At 38.4% G+C, this 22509-nt stretch overlaps 1 protein-coding gene across 2 annotated transcripts in view; it reads right to left on the bottom strand.

Annotated features, from left to right (window-relative positions):
- Positions 1 to 22509, bottom strand: part of igsf21a (immunoglobin superfamily, member 21a) — a 509658-nt gene that overhangs the window by 165886 nt on the left and 321263 nt on the right. For both annotated transcript variants that reach the window (XM_007230591.4, XM_015607518.3), the window contains exon 4: positions 11299 to 11417. In XM_007230591.4, the coding sequence (XP_007230653.1) occupies positions 11299 to 11417 (119 nt within the window). The remainder of the gene's footprint in view (positions 1 to 11298; positions 11418 to 22509) is intronic.

Raw genomic sequence — 22509 nt, 5'->3', positions numbered from 1 at the left:
CACAACAGTGTAGAATACCCATCCAATTCTGCCTTTTGAAATAATCAAAATAATGGGTGTGTCCCTCAAACCCTCACTCACCATCAGTGTGTAGTCTTGCCCACTTGGGTATTCAGTTAATATTTACAAAATTTATTTTTATGATGGTTAGTTTTCTAATATACATAATCTAATCATTTCTTATTCACAGAAGGTTAGCTTGTGTTTTGTGTTACAGGAAGTACAAAAGTAGTAGTACAGAAAGTACAGAAAGTAAAAGTAAAGTAAATGCTCTTATGGCCTACAATATTGTGACCAAGCAGTCAACCATTATATAAAATATAACTGAAGACACAAAGGAAAGAATCCCAGGTGGGCAAAACTACACACTAGGCTTAAAAATCAACAGCAAAAACAATACAATAAATTGTTACTTTCTCACAAAAACCTTGTATCTCCTTTTTCTGCATATCCATTTTTGAATGTTTGGTACAATTTGAATTTATCACCTGTCCATTACAGTGTGTCCAAATTTCATGATCAATATATCCATAAAAAGCACCCAATTGCTTGGAAGAAATTTTTACTTTGACTTTTATTAAAAATTAAGATTTTTACTCCTATTACAAAGCTCCCATTTTTAGTTTTTGCCCGATAGGAGCAAAATATGCCCGACAACATGAAAAATGCAGTGATCTAGTCATTTAAAGAGAGCAGTATGATACCTGCTATCTACAATAGGCTAATAACATTATCTAATAATAATACTATAATCATCTCACTTTGAAACCCTAATGGCCAATCAGCTCTGGCACTATGGGCCCCCAACCCATCAGCTCCAGTGCTGTAGGCCCCTGACCAATCAGCTCTGGTGCTGCTTGGCCATACACATGTAACACCAGAGCCGATTAGACATAGGTGCATGACACCAGAGGAAATTCATCAGGAACCTCAATTGTGGCAAACAAATTCTGGTGGTACAGAGCCCAGAGTAGAGAAACCAAAAAAACTGATCACCAAAGTTTTGGACTGTAGCAGGAAACCAGAAAGGGACTTGAACCCAACCTCCCATTGCTGATGCCACCCACCAAACCACTGTGCTGCCCCAAATAATAATCCGTAGTAGCAGTCATAGTAGGAGGAAGAGTGGTAGTAGCAGCAGTAGTAGTAGGGTTAGCAGTAGAAATAGTTGTAGTAATAGGTTTAGTAGTATGATTAATAGTAGTAGCAGCAGTTGTAGTAGTGGTAGTAGGATTAGTAGTAGTATTAGTGGTGAAAGTAGTAGTAAGTGTAGTATTAGTGGTGGCACTACGATTAGTATGAGCAGAAGTAGTATTAGTAGTAGTGGTGCTTGTAGGATAAGTATGAGAAGTAATAATAGAAGGAGTAGTAGTGGTGGTAGTAGGATTAGTGGTAGGAGTAGTAAAAGGATTAGTAGAGGTTGTAGTAGGATTAATAGTAGAAGTAGTAGTTGGAGTAGTAGTGGTAGTAGTAAGATTAGTGGTAGGGTTAGTAGGAGAAGTTGCAGTGGTGGGAGTAGGATTAGTGGTAGGGTTAGTAGGAGCATTAGAATTAGTAGTAGTAGGAGTAGTAGTAGTGGTAGTAGGATTAGTAGGAGGATTAGTAGGATTAGTGGTATGGTTAGTAGGAGTAGTAGTAGTGGCGTTAGTAGGACTAGTAGGAGTTGTAGTGGTAGTGATAGTAGTAGGATTAGTAGGACTAGTAGTAGTGGTGGTAGTAGGATTAGTGGTAGGGTTAGTAGGAGTAGTAGTAATGGTGATAGGATTAGTGGTAGGGTTATTAGGAGTAGTAGTGGTGGTGATAGGATTAGTGGTAGGGTTTGTAGAAGTAGTAGTAGTGGTGGTAGTATAAGTAGTAGTAGCAGTGGAAAGAGGACAATGAGTAGGAGTAGTAGTGATAGTAGTAGGATTAGTAGGACTAGTAGTAGCAGTAGTGGTGGTGGTAGGATTAGTGGTAGGGTTAGTAGGAGTAGTAGTAGTGGTGGTGGTAGGATTAGTGGTAGGGTTAGTAGGAGTAGTAGTAGTGGTGGTGATAGGATTAGTGGTAGGGTTAGTAGAAGTAATAGTAGCGGTGGTAGTATGAGTAGTAGTAGTGGAACGAGGAGTAGGAGTAGTGGTGATAGTAGTAGGATTAGTAGGACTAATAGTAGGAGTAGTGGTGGTAGTAGGATTAGTGGTAGGGTTAGTACAATTAGTATGAGCAGTAGGATTAGTAGGAGTAGTAGTGGTGGAAATAGGATTAGTGGTAGAGGTAGTAGGAATAGTATGAGTAGTAGTGGTGGTAGTAGTGGTGGTAGTAGGATTAGTGGTATGGGTAATAGGAACAGTATGAGTAGTAGTTGTAGGAGTACTAGTGGTGTTAGTAGCATATAGTAGTTGTATTATTTGTAGTAATTGCATTAGGAGTAGTAGTAGTAGCATTAGCAGTAGTAGTAAGAGGATTAGTATAGAAGGAGTAGTAGTAGTAGGATTAGTTGTAATACTAGTAAGTGTAGAATGGTTAGTAGGAGGAGGAGGAGGATTAGCAGGATTAGTAGTAGTAGTAGGCAGTACTAGTTGAACTAGCATTAGGATGATTCACAGGAGAAGTAGTAGAGAGGGTGGTATTAGTAATAGAATAGTAGAATAGTAGGATGAGCAGGAAAATAGCTTTAGTAGTAGTAATAAAATTAGAAGGAGTAGTAGTAGGATTATGGGGAGAAGAATGAGTAGTAGAAATAGTATTAGTGAAGTAGTATTAGGGGTAGGAGAATTATCAGGAGTAGTAGATATTGGATTAGATTGAGGAAGATTAGCAGGGTTAGTGGCAGGAGTAGTAGTAATAGGATTAGCAGTAGTAGTAGTGGTATTAGTAGTAGTAAAAGGATTAAGTGGAATAGTAGAAACAGGAGTAGAAGGGGTGGTTGCAGGAGTAGTAGTAGGAGCAGGAGTGGGAGAAGTAGGATTAGAGGAGAAGTAGTAAGAGGGTGATTAATAGACAGTAATAGTATTTGGCAGGAGTAGTAGTAGGAGTAGTTGGATTAGCAGGAGTAGCAGCAATAGTAGGATTAACATGAGTAGTAGAAGGATTAGCAGAAGTAATAGTAGAAGTAGGAGGAGGATAGTTAAGAGGAGAAGTAGTAGTAGCAGTAGTAGTAGTAGCATTAGTATTAGTAGTAGCAGTAGTAGTAGCATTAGTATTAGTATTAGTAGTAGTAGTAGTAGTGAAGGGATGTATAAAGGGTGTTAATTTATTGATTATTTATTTATTCACTGTGTATTATTTATTGTCAGGAGATCACAGGTAAATAACTGTCTTATTTTCTGCAATATTATTGCTGATATTGATAAACACGGGGTCATTATCAGAGAGTGTGATCATGTGGATGGTATATCAGTCTGGCCTGAGTCTGTGCACCATATGGGCACCAAATGGTGACATTTTAAGCCAGGCTACTTCACTTTGTCATCTGTGCCATCTCAGCCTGTTCTGCTTCTTAGCCAATACTGTTTTTGTTGTTGTGTTTTGCAACAGTTTGAAGCACACAGAGCACATAGAGAACACAGGTTTAAAAGAAGGAGACCCATTTCCTACCTTGTAAATAAACAAATGCACTATATTGCCAAAAGTATCTGCTGACCTGCATTGGGTTTCAATGATTCCATAAAGTTCTCTGTGCTCTACGGTTCTTAATCTTATCTTAAGTTATGTAAAGTTTGGAGGTCTGGGACGAATGTATACTCTGTTATTTTACACTGACGGAGCACAGAGTCGCTGTCGTTCCCAGTCTCTTCCACTGTGTTATAATATCACTGACAGTTGGCTGTGGAATATTTAGTAGTGAGGTGAGAAGTCACGGTACCACAGTGCTGGAGTTCACTGAGCTCCTGAGAGAGACGCATTCTTTCACTAGTGTTTGTAGAAGCGTCTGCATGACTATGTGCTTGGTTTTATACACCTCTGGCCATGAAAGTGATTAGAACATTAAACTGGAGTTAAATTATTTGGATGTGTGAGCAAAACATTTTGTCAATCTAGTTTAAATAATAAAAAACAGTCCACTTAGAAAGTTGGACTTCAATGCAATGCAAAAACAAAAGTTCACGACAGGGGTGAAGGAGAGTGGCAAGGGCTTCTCCAGCGAGAAATTGAAGTAATTCGGCCTTCAAAAAGTGAATAATTGGCAAGGATTGGCTTAAATGATAATTCTTATTTATGAAGGCCTTTAAAATTTAAAACATTCTTGGTACACGGCTTTCTATTAATTAACTTTTTCACTCATTTTCATTCTCTCGCCACCGAGCTTTCTCCTCCCCACACCACCTCCCCATTCTCCACCCGGTGAACTTGGCACACTAATAGGTTATGAATAATTCTGTTTCAGCTTAGATGGCAATTAGCCACTATGCTAGAGGCCATTCTTCATCCTCAGTGCGGGAATGGGGGATTTTAAGAGCCGACTGAGCGCAACCTCACACACACACACACACACACACACCCACACACATGAACCTCCTGAATGATTAGGGGGTAGATTGGGCAAACGCACGTCCATTGATAAAGTGCATTAGCATCAATGAAAAATACACTCCTGCTAGCAACATAATTCATTCATGTAGGGGTGGCCCATGTTCCTGGTGCAGCGTTCCCCTTCTGTTCATTCTCCCCCCAGAGTTTTACAAACTTAAACCTGGGACCAGACAGTAGGGCTGTGAATCTTTGGGAATCCCACAACTCAATTCAGAATCGATTCTTGGAGTCATGATTAGATTTTTTTCAGATTCTTTCAAATCAGTTGGAGTCAAAGATGACATGGTTTACTACTGCTGAGTTTAGAAGGTAGATTACTTTTTATTTATGCTGAAATTTGTTTTAAATTTCTCTCTTATGTGCATGTTCGTGCAAAGAATCATGTAGTAAACTAAAAGTGTTAAACAAACCAGAATACTCTGAAGCAATTAGGTGCTCTCATCTAGTGTGCTGTTAACTTATTCTAGTGGTTGATAAACTTATTGTGTGTAAGAGAGGGAACTCTTGCTTCTCCTTTCCAGGGGCGGCCCTAATGAGAGCCATAAAACTGTCTGAGAAAATTCAGGCAAGATGTGCAAAACTGTCATCTAAGCAAGAGGTGCTACTCTGAAGAATTTCAAATATAAAACCTATTCTGGTTTAACACTTTTTTGTTTACTAAATAATTTTGTATGTTTTTCTTTATCGTTTGGATGACTTAATATCAATCTACAATCCAGAAATAATAATAATAATAATAATAATAATAATAAAAATAAAAAAACATAATTTAAAGTGTGTCTAAACTGTGTGTACTGTTAATTTAATACAATAAAATGACTACTAGAAATATTCCAAAACATTTTTTATTTAAAAGTTAAGGCTTTTCCCGTCCTTGTTCTGTGGTGTTTCAGGACAGTGACATCATACTTTTAAAGGCTCGGCTTTTACAGGATAAAGAGAGTGAAAAATGGTTATGCAAAAATATATCTGATTCTTATTGGTACATAAACCCACACAAATGTTATAAGTGAACAAAAAACTTATATAAAAGGAAAATTAGGCCATATGAGCTTTAAAGTTTAAATGCAGAGTGAGTAGAAAACTCCTGGAAACTTTTAGCAGCGGAATCAGAAAGAAGATTAGTTTCCATTATTGATTTCTCAGTTCAGAAACAGCCAGATAAAAACAGAGGAATTTTTTTTCCGGGGCAGATCCTACATTTGTGAGTACGGGCTATGCAGCACTGGTGAAGAGGGAGCTGACGAGCTCAATAGGTAATACATATTTCACAACTAAAAGTCAAACCGTGTCTAGTTAACTGACACAGAGGCCTACAGATTCCTACTGTGAACGTATATGGTATAAGTTTGGTATATGTTTAAATAAAATAAACATTGTGGTTTTATTCTATAAACTATGGACACCATGTTTCCCAAAATGTCATTTACAGCATTTATTTGCAGAAAATGAGAAATGGCTGAAACAACAAAAAAAGAAGCAGAGCTTTTAGACCTCAAATAATGCAAAGAAAACACGTTTATATTCATAAAGAGTCCAGAAATTAATATTTGGTGGAATAATCCTGGTTTTTAATTACAATTTTCATGGATCTTGGCATGTTCTCCTCCACTAGTCTTACACACTGCTTTTAGATAACAAAAATTCAAGCAGTTCAGCTTGGTTTGATGGCTTGGGAAACTCATTATTTTAAGTGGTCAATATTCAATTCAATCACAACATATAATAAATACATTATAGTATAAAACCACACAATCATTTTTATAAAATCTAAGTTTCAAAACAATTAACTTTTTTATCAAATTAGAACTGTAGGATCTAATCACAGAGTACAACACTACTAACTAGTGGGTGGGGCTTAAACACAACACAAAATGAACCATTGTCTGACAATATCCAAACCATCACTGACCATTAGTAAATTTTACATTTCATTTGTAAACCAAGGGATCAGAGTCTGGATGAAGAGTGGAGAGACACACAGTCCAAGCTGCTCGAGGTCTAGTGTGAAGTTTCCACCAATCAGTGATGGTTTGGAGAGACATGTCATCTGCTGTTGTTGATCCACTGTGTTTTATTATCAAGTCTAAAGTCAGTGCAGTTTTGTTTTCCCCTAAACTCTTACAGCACTTCATGCTTCCCTCTGCTGACAACTTATATAGAGATGCTGATTTCATTTTCCAGCAGGACTTGGCACCCTGGGTTTTTCATTAGCTATGATCCATACATAAATTATCAACAATAAAAAAATAAATGCTTAAAAAAGATCACTCTGTGTGTAAAACATCTATATATGAATACATGGTTATACATGGTTATATCATACTGTGATGGATTTTATATCATATTGACAATGTGCTTTATTAATAATATCAAGGATGTCATCAGTGCTTAAAGAACTCTGACCCAACTGTACATTGTGTTTTTTACAGAGTGTAACAAATTCTGTTTAATTACTTGATGTGCTGCAAAAATGTGATAGAAATCACTATACTCTGCATGAATGTAGTTGAAAAGCAGAATATAAAAATCTGCCACTGCTGATGCATTTTGTCTGCGAGTCAAAACACAGTAAATACTGTGTATTGTGAAAAAAAGTCTTGTAAAATATTGTGATATATTATTTTTACCATATCACCCAGCTCTATCAGTGTGTGATTACTTGCACCAAGGGTGGTGGTTTTATATTGTTTATATTGATCAGATTATTGATCAGAATTATATCATATTCACCAAAATTAAGAACTATATTGTGATATAAATTTTGGCCACATCAAGCTATCTGTTCTATTACACCATTTTTCCACACTGATTTTGAGAGAGAAATGGGACACTAAAGAAACACAATCATATTTAGCATATGGATATACTAAACATTTTTACCATTGTATTACATTTGTTTAAAGACACAACTTCACAGCCACCGAACTGCACTTATGCCTTCAGGGCAGTTCCCCAAGCTCTAATCCACAGCCATACTGACCCAGTTCTATTCACTCTCATAGAGCTGTGTACCGGTATTTGTAATTTTCAGCCACAATACACAATGGCGATTGGTCAATAATTCTCAATTCTCAAACAGTTCATATTCGAGAGTGTAGGTTTAAGCAGTGTTGTGTGACTCACTGGCCACAGAAAACTGCAGTTCCTTGTTCAGCTGCTAGATGGAACTCCAGAGCTGTAGCATAGCTGCAGAAACTTAGCATTATTACGACTGAAGGTTCAGCTCAGCCCAGAGTAGTTGTTTTTTTTACAGTTTCTGCAGCTCATATTTGTAGAGTGTGTAAAACTTGTGGAGAAAAGAGAATAAAGGCTTTTAACCCCACTAAGCAGATACTATTGCTCTCAACAGCCCATACTGTGAGTAGCAGAACTAACAAACACCACTAACTACACAAACTGGATACTACGCTGGATAAGCAGCTCTTTTCAGGTGGGTTTCTACTTGAAGCTCCACAGTGTTGTATCTACAGGGTATTCACAGACTCATTTGGAGTTTCACAGTGTTTTAATGTGTTTAAGGTTAAAAAAAATTACATTTCATGTTAAGAGGCAATAATAGCATGTTAAACCCACAAGTCCCCTCATCTTATTTTTGCACTATTGGCACCCAAAGTTGCCAGGAAAGTTTAAAGTGACTCTGCCCTCGCTCAGTTTTTGCGATTGGTCATTCAACATTAAAGGATTTTTTCAGATCAGCAATCAGTTATCGCCCCCAAAACACACATCAGTCCATCTCTACTCACCACCACGTAGATGTAGAGTCAGGGACAGTGCTCAAAGAACACAGGTAGGTATGAGTGTCAAATAGAGTGAAAGGCGGTAAGTAAACACAGTGTTAAAAAACTCCAGCAGCACTGCTGTATCTGACCCACTCGTACAAACAGCACATAACACACTAACACCCCATAATACACACTAACACCCCATACCAACACAGTGATAATCAGTGTTACTGCAGTGCTAAAAACTGGAGTAATAGCGGCTCATATCTATCTGTTTCAGCCTTTTTAACAGTAACAGTAGAGTAATAACCACATTAATAATAATACTAATGCTGAGATGCTGAAAGCGCACCATGATTTTGAGTGTGTGTGTGTGTTTCTGTGAGTATATGTGTCTGTGGATGTACGTGTGTGTCTGTGTGTGTGTGTGATCAAGAGACCCCCCCACTCCCCAACTCCCTGCAGCACAACACAAACACTGGCATGAAAAGGAAGTAGAACCGAAGACACCAATACTCAACACACACACACACACACACACACACACACACACACACACACACACACACACACACACACACACACACCCCTGCTTGTTCAAAAGCCCTTATCACACTCAGGCAGCCCCCCTAATGGCGTTCTTACTGAGTAAATGTCATTATACACACACACACACACACTTGCTTGCTCCTTCATATTACTAATCACTGCCAGAAGATGAAGCACTTCCACCAGCAGTACGACAGAGAATGGTTGAAAGCTCATGACACACAGTGCTTACGCCCAAAAATACAGCGCCAGAAGTACCAGCTAGCACCATGAACCGCAGCTCATAACGATTTCATTACGTCCATAACAGGCCTCATTTCACCCCTCCGTCATTTCATCCCCCCCTCTCTCCTTTCAAAGAAAGAATAATAGACTGATCTCTTCTGCTGATGCAGGACATCCGAACCGCCGAGCTAATCAGCGCACACAGCTAATAGCCCAGAGTGAAAAACACAGAAATACAGAAAAAAAATCAATCAGTGCCTGAACTGCAGAACACATTTCTGATAGGTGGACCCAGACTTCAGGAGTTCACTGCACAGTTATAAAATTATTAAATTCAAATTAACCCAAAAAGTTCACTTTTACTGCACTGATTACGGCACATGTAGAGGCAGTGAGATAGAATGGTTAAGAATACAGTGACATGTGGCAAATGAGATGATGCCAAAAGTTCGGAGATAGTATATAAATTATAATCATGAAGTATAAGGCTCGGGAGTGCCCACAGTTAACGTAAACGGTCAGTTTCATGGGACATGAAACATGACATGCTACAAATACAGGCAAAGAATATAGAAGGGCTCCAGATTAACTTTTTTCTCTGTATATCCACTGTATATCCATAAACAGACTATATGCTAAGCCATAGGTCGGCAGTAGGCGGCCTGCAAGCGTGAAACATCTGGCCCGTGAGGTTGTTTGAACTGTAATAAACAATAATAAAAAATTAAATAAATAAAACGCTTCTCTGGTGAACTTTAGTTTACGCGCCTCCACTGTCTCTCTGTCGCGCTCGGCGTGACTTTAGCTTTCACCCGTTCTTGTTTTTTCACCCGTTTTCGGGCTCCCTCTCTCTTTATAAGACTACTAGCCAGGGCAGCAGTAGTGTATTGGACCGCAATCCTGATGACTAGGGTTCGGTCCCTGCGTGAGGAGCAGAGTGTTTATTTATTTATTTTTTTCTTTCTTCCTTGGTTACCTGCTTTATTTTCCAGAAACATATTTTTTTGTGTCCCGCCACGTAATGGCTTGGAAAATATCTGGCCAAAACTAATTGCCGACCCCTGTGCTGAGCATTAGTAAACTCCTAGTCTTCTTTCAAACAGCAGGTTGTCTCCACAACTTATCATAACCGTTTTTACTACACATAAATCCTCCAATATACCACCAATGCTAATGCTGCTGCACTCAGCCTTAGTGGAAATCTGGAAATCTAAGGTTACCATAAATAAACAGAAGTGCTTTACGCACCCAAATAAACAGTTTTCAGGAGAGAAAACTGTGTAGATAAACATTCAGTGCTCGTTTTTTATTTTTTTTTATTTTTATTATTACAGTTTTGTTAACTTATCTTAGCTTTACCTAATTTAGGTAACCTACCCCTCCACCATCACTCAGTGGCGAGACCTGCTGAATTAAAGGGAGAACTTGGCGACACCCCTGTTTTACTAGTGTTGCATAAAGTGTCTTATAATCTAGTGTGCCTTATGTATGAAAATAGACCAGAGCATAGACATTTTTGACAGTGTGCCTAATAATCTGGTGCACCTTAAAGTGCATAAAATATGGTACTTCACTGTATAGCCTTATTCACAAGATCTACAGGTGTGGGTGCTCCCAGGCTGTCCCCTGATGGGCTTCAGGATCAGTTTACATACTGCTATCCCATGACTTTTGCCATGTCAGCATGTGTGTAAGACAAATACAAGAGAAGTACATTTATCTTGTTAGGACTCATACTGTTACTAAACATAAGTTCAAATAAGAAAAAAACAAATCAAATAAATCTAGTAATTATGTATCTCCAATAAAACTGCCATAAGACACTTTCCTGCCAGGATAGAAATCATACATTAAGCCATCACTCATACATTTAACTTTCTAACTCCTTTATTTCTTTATTTTTTCAGTTTTTGTACATTTGGAAACAGCACTCATTCGATTGTGTCACACTCTGCCCTGGTGCCAAACCAGCCTGATCTACACTGTAAATACTGCACTAGACAGTATGATCAGATCAATATTTTTGATGCAGCAGCTACATTTTATTACAAGATTTCTCTTGATTGAATAATAATCAAATTACAGTGAAGGAATATTAAAGTGAAATATAAACAGGGCCCAAGTTACATTAAGCATCTCTCTGTTTTAATAAAAACACAAATCATTCCAATAATAGTCTATAGAGAATAGATTTAATAGGATTTAATACAGTGAAAGTTTTTGGTCGTTTTTGATCAGAAATGTATTCTGTAGTCCATAAATCATCAGCCAGCTGTAACTGTATACTCACACATGACCGTGAGAAAGACATTCCCTGATGCCAGCACCACCTTCTCCCGGGTGGCGCGGTCATAGATGCCCACGTGGCACTCGTAGGGCCCGTTATCTGAGATCCGCACCTCAGGGAGCCTGGAAAACACGAACAGAAACAAGAGATAAATAAAAGCACCTTTTATTCTTCGTAACTGCTGACATTGATCTTCCATTATCTGTTCTTAATTAGTCCCAGTCTGAGTATTGATCAGTCCGAGTCTGCAATTTCACTTCCACTGATACTGTACCTCAGGAGACTGCGCTGTACAGAAATGACTGTACATGACAGCTGTGTTCTTTACTCGCACCCTGACTACCTGAGTCAGGTGAAGATGAAAGCCTGCTTTTAATTGTTTGGGTCTAGTAAGAATGAATCGATTCTGTTTTATTAAGTTTTATTTTATTTGTAAGACACGTTGTACAGCAGACGGTCCCAAAGCAGCTCTTCAGAATGTACAGTATGAGCTTTGGTACTCATACTGTGTACATAGGCAGGTCAATAGTGTGTTTACACATAAACTCACCAGGATCTACAATACAGTTTCAAAAACTAGACCAAAAATATGAAAACAGATTTCTATGTTTTATATTAAGCAAAAAATCTGCCAAAGGGAAAGCTAAATCTCAAAATTCTCGAAGACTTCAAGTGAAAGTTCCTGGAAAAATCATTGTTCCTAGAATAAGCAAACTATTTTATTTATTTACAGAATACTTAGTAAGACAAATATTTATATTAGAAAAAAAATATATATATATATATATATATATATTGCATAAAATCAGATCATTTCACTTGCTAATATTTTATTGTAAAGGGATGTTCTGCTACTACTAGTACTACTACTACTACTACTACTACTACTACTTCTACTACTACCCTTACTGTATTATATATGGAAACCTTTGCGATCCCAAGTCAACTTTACAATGCACTGTAGCATTTTCCATTCCACCTTAAATGTGGCAGCAGTTACAATCAGAGTAAAATAAATTTTGCTGAGTGTTTTTGCAGAGTGTAAATGTTTACATTTTACCTATACTGTTCTTGTTTTATGGACATGAATAATAATAATAATAATAATAATAATAATAATAATAATAATAATAATAATAATAATAATAATAATAATAATTATTATTATTATTATTATTATTATTATTATTATTATTATTTTAACTGGAATATTGGGTTAATTCTTCATGACAACACTATTATGTTTAATAATACTATCTTTCACATCTGAACAAAACCTTTAATTAGAGCTGAAATATTTCTAAATAAATTAGAGTTGAATTGATTCTGTAAATCAGAGGTGATATCTGGCCCCATGAAGAACTTTTATAGGTGATAGAAAATAGAACATATTGATCTATGGTACATATAGAACACTGGGGCTGAAACAGAACACTGTGGACAGTTTTTACATGTTAGATATATAACTTATCGGATATAGGGTACTGTAAATACAGAACATAATGAAAACATGTTAATAGATACAGAACATGTTAATATATGTTAACATGTAAATATATACAGAATACAGAACACTGTAGCAGACCCTCACAGGACAGTAGGTACAGAACACGACGAGGTAAGAAATTCATAACGAGTGTAGGGCAGGAGAATCATTTCCAGAGACAGATTAAAGGAGGTCATACTGGGGTTGGCAGAGGCTCGTTACAAATAGTGACAGAAATTGGAGAAGGATGTGATGGCAGTTCATTTCATTAATTATGAAAACATCTGGGCACAACACAGACATCTCTGATGCCCCCTATCTGTATCTGTATCCACTGCTGTGAGAAAACTGCTCAGTTTTGGGTCTGGGCTTCTCCTAGATATTTTTTTGTCATTTACGTTTAAAACGTTTTGGTTTAATCTTTTTGAAATTCATTATTAAATCTTGAGGATTTGCGATTTAAAATGCATATGTTTATGTTTCTGACATTATTCCTTATGATTAAGAGACAGTGTTTATGACACTGTAAAGGTTTACACAGTGTACCAACAGTGAGCAATGAGTCCAATGTCCAGACAATTAATGTGAATGTTCATTTAGTGATCTAATGGCCTCAGGAGCAAAAGCCAGTCTCCTTCAGACAGTCTGACATCTTTAGCAATGGTACCGACAGCCATGAGGCAACAGTTAAAAAGCTAAATAAAGAGCATGTGAAGGATGGTAGAATGGTAGAAAATCCTTATTGTTTGTTTGTTCAAATCAAATACAATCAAATATCTGAGTGGACATTTTTTACATAAAAATGTAAAAAAAAAAAGTAAAACAAAAAATAAAACACCCTTCTTAATAAAAAAGTGGTTCAACAAGAATAAAATATTGCACATGTTCTGTGTCCCTCTTAAATGTTATTCTGCTATTTGACATATTTAACTAAAATTGCTAATCCGGAACATTCATTGATTTATGAAGGAAATCAGGGGTACCCAAACTTCATAACACTGTATACCCTGAAATATCATGATATGATAATGGCCAAACCATCCAAGCCTAGTACACCATGACCCTGACCTAGAATATGTATCTTAGAAGATTAATAGATTGATGAATGAATAGAAGGATGGATGAACTGTGCTATATACAGTATATACAGTACAAATAATAAAAACAAGTGATGGTGATCAATCTTTTGAAGTACCATCTTGTATATCTGCCAATACGTTCCCTTCATCCTTTTTTCCTCCTCTCTTTTCATCCCTTTCTCCTGTCCACAGTCTGCCAGTGACGACATAAGCGAGATACACTCGTCTGGCACGCTTTTCTCCGTTTTTCCTCAGCCCTGCCTCTTCTTCCTCTCCGTTTTGTTTCTCTCGTCAGAAAGCAGCCTGGCTCCGGTCTGATCTGACGGCGCTCGCTTTGCATTCGCTGCCGTCCGACAAAAGTCCTGCTGCTTTTAACCCTTTTAAACAAGCAGAAAACAGCTCGATTGACGAGACTCATTCATATTGAATGAGGCCGGTGCGCTCGTCTCTCTCTTTTTCTTTCACTCTCTCACAGCACTGCTTTCATGCTGAAAACCCCCTGTTGCTTTCTGTTCCGCAACAGACACACACACACACACACACACAGTCATCGGCGTGCATCTTTAGCTAACTCACTTTTGCCTGATGCTAAACGGCGCTGTCAGGCTTAATTGCGGTGTATTACGCCGCCGCGACAGTGGCAACAATGCGAGGAATAGAAATAGATCCACTGCGGGGTTTCACTTTGCAGATGCCTACAATTTCAGCCTCTGCTAATGATAGTTTGTTGTTTTTCTCTCTCTTTCGTTCACGGGGCTGTTTGACACGCGGCGATTATGATGGTTTGATGAGGGCCTTGGCACCAGCAGGCGGTTTCGCTGGCATTGCCCTCTCGCCGCTCTCAAAGAGCGCCTTGGCTCCTCTCTCGCTCTCTGGTTGAGTCGTTCTGCCTCGCCCATGTGAATCCCGTCCAGCATGCTTTCATCTCTCTCTCTTTCTCTCTTTTCCTTTCTCTACCTTATGTGGTATCCTCTCTGTCTGTCCGCAAATTTGTCAAGCTCTCTCATTTTCTCTTTATTTCATATGCACTGGGAAAATTTCCAATCGCTTCAATTTAAATTATGATTATTTTCTATAAATTAAGCTCCTGCTTTTATTTTGCCAAAAAAGACCAGCGTTCCTGCTGTTTCTGGCAAGGAGCAGCCTGAGTGCTGAATGCACTGTGTTTGGCTGGTACTTGTCTTTTTAGGTACACAGCAAATGGTAGTTTGACTGATTCTCATTGGCAAACATGCAGTTTACAAACTCCTTGGTAAAGGGGACGTATTCTATAGAAAACATGTTCATGAAGGTATTTGCATAAAATCATTTTCACATTAAGATATCTCACCAGCTCTAATCTTACCAGTCCCTTTCAGTCCCTTTCAGAATGAGCCATTCTGGACTCTGTTACTTTTTGGCAGTTTAGCTGTTGCTGGCCATGCCCTGTGTACATTGCGCCTTTATCACACAGTGTTAGTGCTAAATGGCAAAACATGAAAAAGCTAGTTCATGCTTAACTGTGATAAAAGCACAAAACAATTTATTTGTACTTACAAATAATCTAGTTATATAAGTACTTACGTCTCCCTCATCCGTTGACTTGCCAGGGACAGTAGGTACAGATCCCTTAGTCAAATAAAGTCTACTGGCTAATTCTGCTGTGTACTGTCTGAGGATCTCAACCAGCAGATGATTCTTCAACTGAACTAGTGAGTGGGGCTCTGCTGCTGGTTGATAGGTAAGTGATGGTGCCAGGGTGGTTCTATGCAGGCCTTCTTATCCAAACAAAGGGCTATAAACATTTTCTTCATAACAAGCATGGAAAACCACTAGTAGTATATCTTGCTAAGTAGATAGCTAGCTAAACTGCTCATTTCACCTTAAATAAAAACTAAATAAAGGCCTATAAAAGCTCATTTCAGCTCCCTATCACAGAGGAACAAAATAATAAACAACAAAAGTTAATTGCTGTTTTCTGAACTTTCTGAAATTGCTGAACTTTAGCCCCTCACTGCTATCACATCAGCCCACCAGGAACACATAAAGTTTCTTATAAGGTTGTAACTCTGTTACACTCATAAACAAGGGTAGGGGGTATAATTTAGAAACCGCATTGGATCTTTCTCCAAACTACAAACTCTAAACTATTAATGCAGTACCAATCACCTGTCAACAACCAGATAAGTGGTAAGTAATCCAGCTCTGAAAAACACCTATTCCACTTAAAGCCTGCCTGTTTCAGTTTCATTGTCCAACCCCTGTACATCAGAACAAGTGTTTTTATTGTTAAAATCAAAATTGAAATTATGTAGTACTGACCAGGATATGGAATTATATTGTGATATAAATTTTGGCTTCTCGTCCAGCCCTACTTTAGCATATGCTTGTTTTATTAATATGGAAAAATTGCTTTGGTTAAAAAGTTTGTAAAACATGTACATTGAAAGAAAGCCCATATCCATTGTACATTTTAATGGAAAAAAACTATGATACTACTGAGGAAAATCAATGCACTTGAAGCCCCCTGGAGCGTACACTCGCATGACTGAGCTATAGAAAGACTCTTTTATTATACTTTAATAAAGTCAAGTCACTTTCCTTCATTTTTTGCACTGTTTCTCTGTCTTTTTATTCTTCTCAGCTGCCCTTTCCTTGCTCTTTCTCTCTTCCTCCTCTTCCTTAGGCGTTGCTATGGTATTCCAAGTAGTTACTATGATGTTGCTAGTAGTTACTATGGTTGTGCTTTTGTTTTATAGTTGATAAGTGGCTGCCATGGTCTCCCAGATAATGCGATGGTGCTGCTAAACAGTTGCTATGGTATTTAAAGTGTTTGCTATGGTGTTGTTAAGTGGTTGCTATGATATCTCAGATATTGAAGTGATGTTGCTAAGTGTACATTAGATGGCTGCTAGGCACTTACTATAGTATCCTAGATGGTTATTGTGGTTTCTCCTGCGGTTGCTCAGTTGTTGCTGGGGTTCACTCTGTTGATGTTTGGGTGTTTCAAGTGTAATAAAAGTGATATACCTGTATATTTCTATAGTAAAAAAAGCTAAAATATGTTTCCACATGGAAACTCTGTAATAAGAGCTTGTACGGTTATTTTTAATGAAAACACAATCAAATCAAACAATCTGAAATTAGAATACAGTTGATAAGTTACACAGTGGAAATTTAAAAAAAGAACAAGAATGAAGAACACAAAGATAAAGCTTTAAAGGACTTCTTAAATTTCTGCCCAGGTGCTTGTAAATCGCTTGTAAAAATCAATGCTTGATTTTGTTTAAACTGACTTTAGAACCTCTGCTGCAATTAAGAGTAAACAGACAGTTAATTCAACAGTAATTAAGGAGCCATTAGCACTAAATCATACTGCAGTAAGGAAGGCTTGGCTAGCCACAACAACTGAATTTACAATGGAATGATGCACTATAACTGACCAGCTACATTTCCATTTCTATACAGTGTTTAATTAGCCTAACACTAAATGCTAAACCTTATCATGCCTAATGTTGGCTAATCTATAGTAGGAATATACTCTGCTAGATTAAAAAAAGGCTGTTTTTATTTATTTAAAGGTCTCCTTCTGCTAAAATCCACCTTGTTTGTTCTTTGTGAAATACTATAGGTATCTATGAGTTGTATATGGATGCTGCATATGACACTGTTTCTCAGTGTCAGCCTGCAGTAGCTAGTAAAAGAAAATCCTAAGAAATACGAGTTGATCAGAGAGACGTTAGGCGGTCTGCTTCAACCAGAAGTTCATGTCCTCGCCCACCTCGGCTCAGGGCCACCCACAGGCGGAGCTTACAGCTTTTGTTTATAGAGCTAGTTAGTGTTAGTGATCTTGTGTAAGTAACTGTAGGTTTAAATCAGATCTCTGGATGTTTTCACGTTTTACAGAGACCTTAAATATACACTATGGGAGAATAGTATATATCTAAACTCTAGCATGGCCCCCTCCTTATTGTCATGCAGAATAAGGTGGATATGTCACACAGAATTACTGGCTGGCAGGTATTCTGCATAGCAGTCAAAATGTGTCAGTTTCTATTAAATATAAAAATTTTGGCCACAGTGAGCGACAGAACCTTCCAGACTGAGTCAACATCGGCCTACTCATGAACCTGTGATCTGAGAAATACAGTAGAATGCTCATTGGAGCCCTTCATTATTTACACTGTTATATTCTCCACTCTGCTGCATTAGCAGGAAATTAAAAAGCAGCGCAGGGTGCTGTCGCATCTGGGTGCATGAAGATTGGTGATATGAACATTGAAAAACTTTCAAATCAATGTGATATTACATACATGCATGCATAAAATTATAGCACACTCACAGATACAAATATAATATAAATACAAAATTTCATTACCACAGAGGCCTAGTTCTAAGCTGAAAGGATGCAGCATGCATCATGTCTGACAGATACTGCTATAGCAAAGATAACAACCACCGGGATGCCTCAGTCTTGTTACAGTACATTATTAGAAAATGATATCTGGAGGATCATCAGATCATTTGGATCCCAATTGTGCTGAATGCCATCAGCAGCCAGACTCAGAGCGAGCACAATCAGCTATGCTCCTAGCGCTGGGTAGATGATTCAGTCTTATAGAGGTGGATTTAAACAGATCACTTTTTTGTTTCAAATTGCTCTTTATTTAAATGATTTGGTATCTGTTCATATATGTAAACCCAAGTTAAAGGTTAAAAATTGGCCAATATTTCCCATGTGTGAACATCATCCACCTGCAGAGCTGCAGAACAGCTGTAAATAAAGCCTACTGTAAATAAACGAAAGCACTGATCATGATAATAAAAAAACAATAAATACCTTGATTACTGAAGAATTAAATTAATTTTGTTTAAATATATTGAAATTGTAAAACACAACAGTCTAACTTTTCACTCATGATGCACATTAAAAGGTTTAAAACCACAATTTTAAAACCACATTATTAAACTATTTCAGAACTATTATTGATAGTAGAAATCAGGTCAGAAATAGGTGAATGGTTGGAACAGATCAGCAAAAGCGAAATGTCCACTTTTAAACAGAGCTAGTTTAATCTCCAGAACTAACCCAGCACTCCTATATTCTGTAAACAAGGTCAGATGAACAAACACAGATTCAGCACTGTCATGTAGTGATGCTCTCAGGATGTTCAGTAGGTTATATGTCAAATATGGACTTCATGAGTTAAAAAGTAAAGGACACAGTGCTGTAAGAAACTTTTCACAGCTTTTGGGTTAAGAATGTTTAAAATAAATGCTATTTTAAGTAATGTATCCTGCTTTTACCCACACACAGTCCCTCACTTTTCCCAGGAAGATCCAGAGTGTCAAACAAGACGCCATCACGCCACAAATTAAAATTCCGTGTCTCGACCGAGCCCACCTCCAAACCCCTGACCCTCCAGCGGGATGCTGCGTTGCTGAAGATGTTTGAAAAATTAATTTTGTGGGTTTGAATCTTTAATGAGAGTCATAATGTTAGCAATGCAACGCCTTTCTCGCTCGCTCTGCCGTCTCTCTCTCTCTGTCTCAGCTGATATGACAGCTAAGCTCTTTGTCTTAGCTGAGCTGCCGGTGCAGAAAAGGAGAGAGTTCATAGCTCGGGCTGTCACTCAAAAACAAAAGCGCATCTCCACAAGGTCCCTATCGCTCTGCTCCCGTCGCCATGGACACCTCATCTTCTTGCATGGTCCTAGGAGACACTTGAGATGCTTATGCTGAAACATTAGAGGCCCGCGAACCCACCGTGAACCGCCCACCCTCCCGGAGAATTCAGAACTTCAGTGAGAGCCGCCGGTATTCACATCCAGCCCATTTCAGTGCACGGCTCTCTGGAGGACCAACAACCAGGTTGAGAGTGATAAAATATGCTGTGTGTGGTGGCGCTGTGTGGTGACAGGGGGGGGGGGGGGTGGGGGGGGCATCAATAGTGAAGAACTATTTTATATTACAGAGTCTCTATTGAAGTCGTTGAATGACTTTGATGACAGATCTATCCATGCTCCGCCCACAGATGCGTTCATTCACTGTCACAATCTTTATAGAACACTGATGAGAAATGAGAAAATATGTACATCAATACTGTAATTCAGTTTAAATTATACACTGCCATGCAAAAAGTCAAAGACTGTTACCTCAGGGGACAGATTGGGGATGCACATAACTGTATAAGTTGAGAGGTATTATCTTGTGAGTGAGGCTGAACACTGGCAAAGCCAAGGCTTTAGCTTTAGCTCCCATGGGACATGGCAAAAGTTATGAGATGCAATTGTTGAATATATTCTTTGAAATAAATTGTAATATTGTATTATATTTACCAGTTTAAAGTGGTAGTCTGCATTATTTTGACTCTAAACTGATAGCAGAAGCATCTCTGAGTGAAGAAGGGGTAAAATATTGTGTTTAATGGGACCAGTGTTCTGAAATTACCATCCCTGCTAAGCATAACATATTCATTCTAAAAACTGGGCTGTCGGGTCGCTTTTCGTGAGAGTTCTTCTGGCCACGTCATGCGTCTTTACATACTTAGGTCACATGTACAGCCTTTAAAAGAGGATCCGGCTCAGTTTTACTGAATGAGAGCGGCTGGTGGAGCAATGGAGACTTCAGAAGGGGAAACTCATTCACTCATAGTAAAACCAAAGAAACGAAGGAGTGAAGTTTCTGACTAAGCACTCTCTCTCTCTCTCTCTCTCTCTCTCTCTCTCTCTCTCTCTCGGACAGAACATAAAAGGAGACTGCATCACACCCACCCATCCACATGCTCAGTGCAATTACCTATTCTCATCAGAGAAGGCCCTAAATTCCAAAACTTAAAGATTTAGAATTTTAGCATTAAGGATTTCTGTGTAAAGGCTTATTTCACATATTGTGTTCAGTAAAGCCATGAGGTGGTTGTGAAAAGCACCCACAGGATGATCCCAGACTCAAAGGTCATATGTTAAATTCCTTTAGACAGGAGAGCTGACCAGCTGGTCTAGGTCCTGTTCTGCAACTAATGATTATTGGTAAGTGATTATTATATATACTACCCCTTAGTGTAAATAATCTGTGCTGTCTGGAGTTAGAGGCAGATGGGCTATGCAAGCTGTGCCGTGGAGTTGGGCATTGGTACTGGGACTGGGTTGAAACTCAGAAAAGACCATGCAGTGATATATGGGTGTGTCTTGGGTAGGGGTGCCTGTCTGGCTACCTCAGTCCACAGAACACTTAAAAAACGTTTTAATAAAGCTGTATCTTCCTGCACTGAAGGTCTTATATACAGGTCTCATATAAGGTCTTATATACACACAGCATTTTCAGTTGAAGATAGGGCTGACAACACAATAGACGGCACAGTACTACTCACTTGTGAGAAATTCCAAATGTTGACATGTCTACTGGTCGCTGCAGCGATGTCTGATTGGCTGCTTTCTACCTTGCCCACTCCTTACTACACCCTGCCACTGCAAGCTTGTTATCGACCCTCTTACATGCACTTAGACTGTTTAAAACAGCCAATTTGGGAATCAACTCTATTAAACACCTTTGTAACTTAATGTGGGTGGAGCTAATACGATCGGGGGGGGGGGGGTGTTGGGGGGAGAATATTGATTTACAGGGGGATTCTTCCACAGTCTGTGAGTTGTCGGTGCTTGAGAAACCCACATGTGCACAAGTACTGAGAAACTTGTGAGGGCAGTATGTAATTTAATAATAAAGCGTTGAATTGAGGTGTTCACTTGTGAGTGAGGTTGAACACTCGCCAGCTATCTCACGGCAAGGTGATGTGAATCATGGGATTTGTAGTGGGGCCTGATTGTGGGTGCCAGATGGATGGGGCATTCCACTACTGAAGTGGTTGTGCATTTAACATTCCTCCATTATTGACTGAATCACATGTAAATTTGCAAAAGTTCATAAAAGGCACTGCCACCCATCAGCAATAGACTGGCCATAGGGAGTAGCGGGACAATTCCCGGTAGAGTAAGTGTAAGTGTGGACAACTAAAATAGATAAAAATAGAAACTGATTCAAGTATTCTTTAATTGAATTGTGCATTGGTCCACAGTACCCGAAGTGCATGAACATTAGCCAATCATGAAAATTGTGCCACCCCAACAAAAAACATAATCACAACAATCATAATCGTTAACAAAATATGTGAAAGGACACACAGATAACTACTGCAATAACTACAACAGGGCTGAAGATGTCTTAAAGCTTTCTGTTAGTCTTCCCAAACTGTAAATTGTCTACCTTAATTATTTTTATAACTTTTTCTTTTTTTATGGTTATTTCAGTTTTTTCTGCTGCAATAACGTCATCTTATTTTACTATATTGCAATTGTTAATACATATATCTGCTCCTTTATCCTGGTTTTAAATGAACTATTGGGAGTTTAAAGTGAGGCAAAAAGAGAGTAAAGTCTACAAGGCAACAAGACTAGGACCACCAATGCGATTAACAGGTTTATTTTTCTAATCATCGTTTTTAGCTTCTCGTGTATCTCATCTATTGGCAATGTATGCTGTGTGCCATATCGGCTGGTTAACAAGCTCAGTACCCACCATTAGCCAGCAGGTGGAGCAGTTTCACTTATTACTGTTGCCACTTTTTAAGTTCCACAGTTGACTGACATGGCCATCTACTAACCACAGTTTTTTACT

The sequence above is a fragment of the Astyanax mexicanus genome, chromosome 24, assembly GCF_023375975.1.
Source record: "Astyanax mexicanus isolate ESR-SI-001 chromosome 24, AstMex3_surface, whole genome shotgun sequence".
Taxonomy (NCBI): Eukaryota; Metazoa; Chordata; class Actinopteri; order Characiformes; family Acestrorhamphidae; genus Astyanax; species Astyanax mexicanus.
This window is presented reverse-complemented; position numbering and strand designations above follow the sequence as displayed.